At 52.4% G+C, this 9434-nt stretch overlaps 1 protein-coding gene across 1 annotated transcript in view; it reads right to left on the bottom strand.

Annotated features, from left to right (window-relative positions):
- GRHPR (glyoxylate and hydroxypyruvate reductase) overlaps window positions 1–6591 on the bottom strand; it is a 13188-nt gene extending 6597 nt beyond the window's left edge. The window contains exons 1-5 of the mRNA XM_049773786.1: window positions 6460–6591; window positions 4490–4620; window positions 3669–3741; window positions 2152–2268; window positions 1218–1306 (exon numbers count right to left, since the gene is read on the bottom strand). Of these exons, the coding sequence (XP_049629743.1) occupies window positions 1218–1306; window positions 2152–2268; window positions 3669–3741; window positions 4490–4620; window positions 6460–6542 (493 nt within the window). The 5' untranslated portion in view covers window positions 6543–6591. The remainder of the gene's footprint in view (window positions 1–1217; window positions 1307–2151; window positions 2269–3668; window positions 3742–4489; window positions 4621–6459) is intronic.
- Between the last annotated feature and the right edge of the window lie 2843 nt (window positions 6592–9434).

Genomic DNA, 9434 nt, shown 5'->3' with positions numbered 1-9434 from the left:
ACCACAGCCATGAGCAGTGGAATCGCCAAGTAGGCCCCTAGTGGATAGATGTCTCTCAGCAACTCTACTGTGAGGGCAGGGCCGTGGTGTCTTCTATCCATTCTTTTTTTGGGTTTGTTTGTTTTTTTGGCTTTTGGGTCACACCGAGCAACACTCAGGGGTTACTCCTGGCTCTATGCTCAGAAATGGCTCCTGGCAGGCTCAGGGGACCACATGTGATGCTGGGATTTGAACCACTGTCTTTCTGCATGCAAGGCAAATGCCTTACCTCCATGCTATCTCTCTGGCCCCCTTCTATCCATTCTTATCCCTCCCCGAGCCAGGATGCTGGGGCACTACTGGAGCTGTACACTGAGCCCAGGCCTGAATGCCAGACTTCCCCCTGCTAAAGCTACTGGTTCCTGAGGACTCCAGGATTCTTGGTTCCTTAGGAACCCAAGTCCAGGGTATCTCAAAGTCCTGTTAATAGGAGCTGCTCCCACAGTGTCCAGGTTCCTCCTTCTGGTTGGATCATCTGGTGGAATTTGAAGGAATCCTGGGTGGTTTTCAGATTTATTCCCCCTTTAAAAATAATTTTGGGGAGTTGGAGCAATAGCACAATGGGTAGGATGTTTGCCTTGTATGTATCTAACCTGGGTTCAATCCTCATCATCCCATGTGGTCCCCTGAACACCGCCAGGAATAACCCCTCAGCACAGAGCTATAAGTAAGTCCTAAGCACCACTGAATGTGGCCCAAAAACAAAAATAAATAAATAATCTGGGGGGAGTGGGACCACACCTGTGATGCCCAGAGGTTATTCCTTGCTCTGCACTTGGAGATGGTCAGGGGTTACTCCTGGCTTTGCACTCAGGGATTATTCCTGGAGGTTTTTAGGGGACTATATGGAATGCTGGAGCTTAAAACTGTGTGGGCCACATGCAAGGCAAGTGCCTTACATACTGTAATATTACTTCAGTCCCCTTCCCCCCTCTTTTTTACAGAACTGGTCATGCTAGGAGTGGCCAGGGCTCCACCCTGCAGTGTTGGGGGTGGAGGGCCAGGAACAAGCTCTCCTACTTGGGTTCTCTCATGTGGCTCTGTAAAGCTGTGCCTTGGCCTCAGCAACACACACAGCATATGCCTAATGTGCTGGTGTCATGTGTAGACCGCAGCCCTCTGAGAGGCATCAGTGCAGAATCTCAGGGGACCAAGTATGCAAACAGGAGGGGGCTCACCTATACGGCCCAGCCCAATGATGCCAACAGTGCTCTGTGTGAGGCCGTAGCCACACATCCACAGGGGTTTCCAGGATGTCCAGCCGCCGCTGCAGGAGGAGAAGCAGGGATGGATCCAGGGTGGCACAAGTGGCAAGGCCAACCCTGGTCCATCTCCACATGGGCAACTAACAGAAATGCTGCTGTCCCTGAAACTGGAGGTCTCGGACGTGAGGACAGAGAAGCCTGAAAGGTTCTCATCCTGCTCTGAAGATGGGGAAACTAAGATCAGAAATGGTTCATCCGCCTCAGGTCAAGAGCCAGAGGGATGCTGGGAGCTGAGGTTCCTGAAGCGGCAATCTATGTTGTCAGCGCGAGGGGGCACCAACAGCACTGGAGGGCAGGGGTCAGGGTACGATGGCAGTGGCTTACGGACATGAGACTGGGTGGACACTGGCACTGCCAGCTCACATGGCAGCCCAGATCTATAGACGCTTGTTAACCTAGCCGGCCTCCCACCCAAATAGCTTCCCTGACTGATATACAGTCCCCAGTTCCCAGACCTGCCATGACCCTGGGCCAGACTGTAAAAGCTGTCAATTCTAGCAGTGCCATCATCTCTAGGGACCCTGTGGTCACTTCAAACAGGAAGAGCATAACTCAAAGGTTCCTGAAATATCCTTAGTTTTTAGGACTTTCTGGAGTTTTGCACTGAGGGTGGACTGTCCCCAGAAAATACTGCAGAGAATACTCACCAGCCACCTCCTCCAGAAAGTCTGCCCTGAACCATTCTCTCCTGGTTCTCAGTGGGACCCTTCCTGCCTTGTCTGTTTGAGTTCTATGGTTCAATTCTCTGCAGACTGTGGTACCTCACTAAACAGGCACCACTGGAGGGCAGGAACCACATCTGGGGGCTGAGGAGCAAAGCTGGTTTTCCCCACCAGATGTCACTCACTTCTTCACTTCGTCTATGGCCTCAGGCAGCCGGCGACAGGTGGTGAGCAGCAGGGAGACGGCCAGTTCAGCAGTGGCATCAGTCAAGACATCAGGGGTGTAGCCCACACGGATCCCGCTACAAGTCAAACAGAGCTGGTAACCTCGGCCAGAAGCATCAGCCCCAGCTTCTACACAGGACAAATCTGCCCCTTCTTTACATTGCATACTGGGAAACTCAAGCAGAAATGAATACATGCTTTTTTGTTGTTTTAGGGCCACAAGAACCTGGTGCTCATGGCATATTCCAGGCTCTGCACTCAGGAATCACTCCTGGCAGTGCCCGGGGGGACCATATGGGATGCTGGGGATTAAACCCAGGTTGGTGGTGTGCAGGGCAAATGCCCTTTCTGCTAGACTATGGCTCTGGTGGCAGAAAAGGACACTTAGGAGAGGTTGGCCCTTGTTGCAACTGCAACCAGCTCATCCAGACTAGGCAGACCATGGGGATGGGAGATCGGGGTTCATTATCTAAGCAATCAACTACTTCACCTTTTCTGAATTTCCTCATTGAAAAGGAGATGGGGCTAGAGAAACAGCTCAGGGGTTAGAAGTGCATGCCTGACACCTGGCATGCACAGGGAACTGAGCTTCACCCTGCCTCGGGCCTCCCAAGTACTGTCAGGAGTGGCTCCAGTGGTTCTAATCACCAACTGGAATGGCCCTTGTATAGTCTGATCATTGCTCAGAAGCAAAAAATAAAATAATAATTAAATAAGGAAATGATGCCTGCCTGTCTCTCCTCCTCAAGCAGTTTCCTAAGGGTCAAAAAGTTAAGGCATATGAAAGGGTACTATCTTTCATATATAAGCACAGATGGCTTCTATGGCTTCTGAGCTCTTGGCCTTATTTATCTGGGAAGAGGGCTAGCAGGGGGCACTCAGATACCTGCAGGTAACTCCTACCAACTCCTGGTAAGATGGGCCAGATGGTTCAGTGCAAGGGCATGAGGATACGATGCTGCTTTTGCCCTGTGATGATGGGGCCCTTCCTCCAGGGCCACTTAGGTGATGGCTGTGGACCTCAGGAATATACCCTATAATGCTCAGGGGAACCAATATTTGAATATGAGTGCAAACATATACACAGCATGGGCTCTAACCCTATACTATTTCCCTGGCTCTTAGATTAATTTATTTTGGCAGGGTGGGAGCATGATAGGTTCCTCAGCATTACTTGAGGTTAAGCACCAGTTCTGGGGAACTGGCCTGGCCCAGTATTATGGGTCTAATTGTTCAGGGTCTGGGCTGGGGGTCAAGAGGTTTCTAATCACTTACTGAGGGGCTACCAAGGCAAGGGAGTGAGTGATGCCAGAGACAGAACTCAGAACTCAAGCATGCAAGACAGGTGCTCACTCTTCTGTACTACCTTGAAGCCCATAAACTGTAACTGACTCATGTATGCACAGCAGCCCCACATTCTCCCATCTCCAACCCTGGCACACCCCCTTACTCTAGGCCTCTTATGCCCTGCACTTACCGCTTCTTGATTTCATCCAAAGCCAAGTGGTCCACACCCACAGACAACGTGCTGATGACTTTGAGGTTGGGTCCTGGAGAGCAAAACCATTTCTTATCCCTTTCAGGTGGAAATTAGAGCCAAAGCGGTAGGGATCATGTTCCTAGAGTGCAAGTCTGGAGGTTCCACCCTCACCCTAAATGAACATCTCTTGACAGGAACATGATTCAGAGAGGCTGCATGGCCAGCTGGACACAAAGGCTATACCTACCCATTGTCCATCCCACGTGACTTTCCTGTGACCACCTCTACTAAGTACTACAAAGACAGCTGTGGGGTAGCCCTGAAAAGCTTTAGTCTAAGATTTGCTCATAAGGGCTCCTTCCCCCTGTGGCCCAAATTTCTCTCAAAAACACCCCTAGCTCCGATCAACCTCCCAGTGTGAAGTCACTAGGCCCCAGGGCTGAAGTGTGGAAATGCACCTTGGGAAATACTTTGCCCCTGTGTGCCACCCACCCCTACCCCATAGGTAGGTCCAGGGGCAGCTCCAGATCAGTGAGCACAATAGGTTAGACAAGGTCTGGGGCCATGGGTTCTCCCTCTACCTTCATCTCCAGCACCCAATTAACTCCACATCTCAGACTTTGTCCCCCAGGGCTTCCAGCTAGGGGTTGGGGAAGCACCATGTGGGTCTCATGGAACAACTCCTTCATTAGCTCCTAAGTTCCAGGAAAATGTGAATATCCTGGATACTCATGTCCCAGCAGGCTCATGGGGTGACCAGAGGAGGACTAATGTGTCCCAAAAACATCTATCCCTAGGCTACTCTCCAGGGTACATACCTGCAGCCTCCAGGAGCTTCTGGTCCACGCGGTCTGTGAGCAGACACAACAGGCCATGTGCCCCTACCACGCCCCGCTCCAGTTCCTTTCTGGGGATGGGCTCGTCTGAATCCCACTGCTCCACTTCACAGCTGCAAAGGAAAAGGTGCTTAGAGCGGGGGCTGGAGAGATAGCATGGAGGTAAGGCGTCTGCCTTTCATGCATAAGGTCATTGGTTCGAATCCCAGCATCCCATATGGTCCTCCAAGCCTGCCAGGAACGATTTCTGAGTGTGGAGCCAGGAGTAACCCCTCAGCGCTGCCGGGTGTGACCCAAAAAAAAACAAACAAACAAAACAAAACAAAACAAAAAAGATGCTAAGAGCACGTCCCTCCACAAGCCCCGAGCCCCTCAGTGTGTGTCCAGTGCCTGCTTGGCTGAGGGGTGAGGGCTATAATAGAGCAGAGTCAACTTGGATTGAGGAGTCCTGCGAGTAGAACCCAAGAGAAGAGATCATGAGAACAGCTCTATGCATAATGCAAGATAGAAGAGTTGGGGGCCACACCCAACAGTGTTCAGGAGCTACTCCTGATTCAACGGTCTTGTATTGCACTGAGTTTAGAAGGCCATGAGGTACTGAGGATAAGAACACAGGTCTTTCCCACACAGTCTACACTCAGCCCACCACACCATCTCTCCATGAGGGTGCAGCCAACCCTCATGTTGGGGGCTTGGGCATCATGACATTTCGTGTTCTGCCTCAAAGGGGGTTAGGCTTGTGCTGCCAACACAAGTCCTGACCTATGTGTGTGTGTGTGGGGGGGGGGTCTGGGCCGTAAAGTGATTTTACCCGCTAACACACATTGCAGTCTGCAGAGTTCAAAAAGTGACACTCATACCCAAGACTTCCAGGAAGGTCCAGCCTTACATCACAGAATGGAGGAGCTCTGGGACTCACCCCACAAAGGCACTGATGTCCCCAGGGGTACTGCTGAGCCCCATGCAGTCCCCACACCTGGAGCTTGGCTCTCAGGGCTCAGGAAGCTACTGGTCACTCCTGACATACCCAAGGCTGGCCCTGAACCTGGCTGCACCCTCAACCCTCCTTTCCACACTCTGGTGTAGCAGCAACTCCCTGCCACTGGCGCCACTGAACTCCCCTCCTCAGCAACACACCCCCTGGCCCCATGCACACACAAGATCTCTTGCACTAAACAAAACCAACAAATCCCACCTCCCCGAGGGAGTCTCGGAGACTGGGCACCCCCTGAGCAGGCCTGTGCCAGGCAGCACTGCCTGGGGCAAAGCTGAGTCCAAACCCAGCTCTGCACACCCCACACAACTCCACAACACACAAGGACGCACTGCACCTGCTGGGGGCCAAACTCAAGTTTTCCAGCTCTGGGACCTGCTTCAGAGCAGCAAGAACTGAACAGGATTTACTAGGGCGCAGGGACCACAAGAGGCTCCCCAGAACAAAGGTCAACCAAGGAACCCCCCTGCCCACAGGCAAAAAGGATTCAGGCTCGTCCCTGACCCTGTCAGTGCCCTCAGAAGGGAAAAGACTAACAACAGCCCAGACTTGCGTCAGGGGGGTCGATGCCCCGTCCAACCCTCACTGCAAACACAGCAAGTTTCGCAGGGGGCTGGATCCCAGCCAACTCTCCAAGCCTCCCCCACAATGCAGACTGCCAGGCTCATGCCCAGGATGGACGGTCCGGTCCGGTCCGGCCAAGGTCCAAGCCCAGGAGCCCAACTCTCTCCAGCAAGGAGTATAAAAAACAATATGGGTTTCCAGGAGGCCGGGCCAGGGCATTCTAGTGCAGCTCCCCCACACCTCCAAAGGTGCGTCTCGGGACGCAGAATCACGGATTGGGGGCTACCGGAGACTTCGTTTCCTGCAACCCTTTAAATTCTCCAGCCCCAGACTTTGCAAGTCAATCGGGCCGGGATCTCGGCTCGCGAAGGGTGGCGGGGCCTTGGAGTCTTACTCTGCAGCCCCGGCGAGTGCGGCCCGGCCCTCCGGGGGGATCCGGCGGGTGACGAACACCTTCATGAGTCGCGCCAGCTTCATCCGCTCCGCTACCGAAGGACTCGAGCAGAGCAGGAGCCAGCGCCGGAAGTGCCAGTCGGGGTGGGGGGCCTGGCCAGGAAGGGGCGTGGACACTGTGGGCGGGTCCGGGAAGAGGTCGGGGCACTTGGCGAGGCTCTCTTAACCCTGCGAGCTCAGGGCACGTCTAATGTGTGTGCATCATTATTGTGCATCACTGTGCATCGTTGGGTATGTGATCAAACCTTAGTGAAACGGGATTGATTCTGTTGGGAATGTTGACTTGACCCGTAGTCACCAGAGTCCTCGTCTGAGCACCCACTAACCTAGAGGCTCCAGGACTGGGGTTGAAATGCATAAAGGTTCACCCCTGGAGAGTCCTAGAAGAGTGTCTGCAGCAGGAGTGCCTGGGGGCCATGACAGCCACAAGTTCTAGGCAGGGGGTTGTGGCAACACACACGGAATGCCTGGAATCAGTCAGTGGAAGGTGCTCGGGGAAGGAGCTTGGGAGAGCTGGAAAGTCAATGTGGGTAGGTAGTTGTGGAGATAGAGATAGGTGTGCCTGTAGGCAGTGGCAGTCTATAGGGCCCTGGACAACCCTGAGGTCAGGGAACAGTGTCAGCAGGGCACTGAAATGCTGAGTGGGTGGGAATTCAGAAGGCCAGTTAGAAAATTTTCCATGAAAACTGTTCCTTAAGCTGTCATATGTGATTGGTCAGTTGTGAGAAAGGAAAGAGGTGAGACTTCATTGTACACCCTAGGTGAGACTTCGTGCCTAGAGGTGAGGGCATCATTACAGGTGAGGACTCTCAGGGGTGGACACTGACAGGTACCCTTGGATGCCAGGTGCTGAGTCAGGACTGCATGATGGATGGATCAGTGAGTGGGCAGGTGGGTAGTACATGTATCAATGGGTGGATATGTGAGTGGCTGCATGAATGGATGGATAGGTGGACAGATGTGTGATGAATGGGTGGATGGATGAACTGGTGGAAGGATGGATGAATGGGTAGGTGGATGGGTGAAGGATGATGAATAGATATGTGTGTGAGTGGATGGGTTGCCCTTCATCTTCCCTACTGTGGTCAGGACAAGAGAGAGGCCTTCTTCACAGGCTTCGTGCTTGCCCCTTCCTTCCTCCTGGTCCCACCACCCTCCCCTTGCTCTCTGAGTCTTTTTCATGCTCCAGATCTGGGACCATCTTGCCTTTGCCCATGGATCCTGAGGTGCTGAGTGCGCAGTGTTCTGGGTTCTGGTCTTCTTGGCCTTTGGGTACCTAGTCTTGTCATTTACCTTTTGCCTGGCTTCTAAGACTGATATGTCCTCACCCCTATATTCTGGAACTTGGGGGCCTGAGCCAACACTCTGGCCCTCCTGTTGTCCTGGGGGTTGGCTTCACTCTTTACTGACCACCATCTCACCTTAGTCCTCTGGGTCTCACTACAGGAGCCCACCACTAACCTGGGCATATCTACTCCTCTTCTCAGGTCTGCTCAGATATGGGTGATCCAGCTCGGGGAAACAATGCCCAGACACACTAAAGTCAAATAATGGAGGACAAGCACAGACAGGGAGCAGGAGGAGAAGGCCAAGAAGAAGACAACAAAAGGGAACATTAGCAAAATTCAGGAGTGGGACATACTGAGTGCACGTTTGAGCCACAGCAGCTGCAGACCATGTAAACTAGTGTCAGGTTCTTCCAGCCTTCCCTAGAGCCAGCTCTGAATGTGAGCCAAGTTGTGTCAGGAGGTCTTCAAGGGACTCATTTTAAGAGGCCAGAGCCTTGGGGCCAGAGAGATAGCATGGAGATAAGGCATTTGCCTTGCAATCAGGTCAGTGGTTCAAATCCCAGCTTCCCTAAGCCTGCCAGGAGCGAATTCTGAGCATAGAGCCAGGAGGAACCCCTGAGCGCTGACAGGTGTGACCCAAAAACCAAAAACCAAAAAAAAATAAAATAAAATAAAAGGACAGAGGGCAGAGTCATTGTCTAACAGTAGGGCATTTGCCTTTCACGTGGCCAATTCAGGTTTAATTCCTGGCACTCCATATGGAGTCCCAATAGGAATGATTCCTGAATGCATGTGGTCCCATGGATACCTCCAGGAGCATCAAGTTGGGCCTCAACCATCTGTCATGTGTAGTCCACCCCCTGCAAAAAAAAACAAACAAAAAAAAAAACCAGAAGGAAAGAACAAAGTTTGTTCAAGCACTCATAGCTAACACATAACTGAGTGATATTTAACACAGTATAGTGAATGGGTTGTGCTTGTCATTTCTCTGCTTTCTGTCTGGCTGAAGAGCAGAGATTCTCACTTAGCAGATTTTGGGATGACTTAAGCATCTGCCCTTCCTGTAAGCTCCCAAATGAAGCAGGTCTGTGGAGCACTCAGTCCAGTGAGGGGCTAGAGAAGTGTACAGCTGTGCCAGCTTTGGACACCCCGGGGGATATGGGAATGCTGATGCCCCATCCAACTGTTTCTTGAGAAATGACAAGTCTGACACGAGAGGGTTATATCATCTTCTTGGCAGTGCCAGGGCTCAAACCCATGCATCAGGATACATGTTTACCACGGAGCCACCTCCATGGTCAGGCCGTGGTATAAAGCCTCTGTGTCACCGTTTCCTTGTTCCTTATTTTTTCTGCCATCCTCCTCACCATCCCATATCCCCTCGTCACAGTAGACAGACCTTCCGCTCACTGAGAGCAGTACACATGTAGTTTTGACTCACAGTCTTGCAGGGGCCCAGTAACTCTGGAAGAAAGGAACGAATGATGCAGGTAGCCGGTCTCCCTTGAGTGCAGAGCCCCGCGGGGAACTTGTCGTTCTATCACCACCTAGTGGGCACTTTCAAGAACTGCGGGGAGAGGGGAGGAAAAGGCAGCACCCACAGGGATCCTGGAGCTATGGGTGGGTG

This window comes from Suncus etruscus, chromosome 1 (assembly GCF_024139225.1).
Source record: "Suncus etruscus isolate mSunEtr1 chromosome 1, mSunEtr1.pri.cur, whole genome shotgun sequence".
Taxonomy (NCBI): Eukaryota; Metazoa; Chordata; class Mammalia; order Eulipotyphla; family Soricidae; genus Suncus; species Suncus etruscus.
Note: the sequence above shows the minus strand (reverse complement) of the source record. Positions and strands in the feature narration are given on the sequence as shown.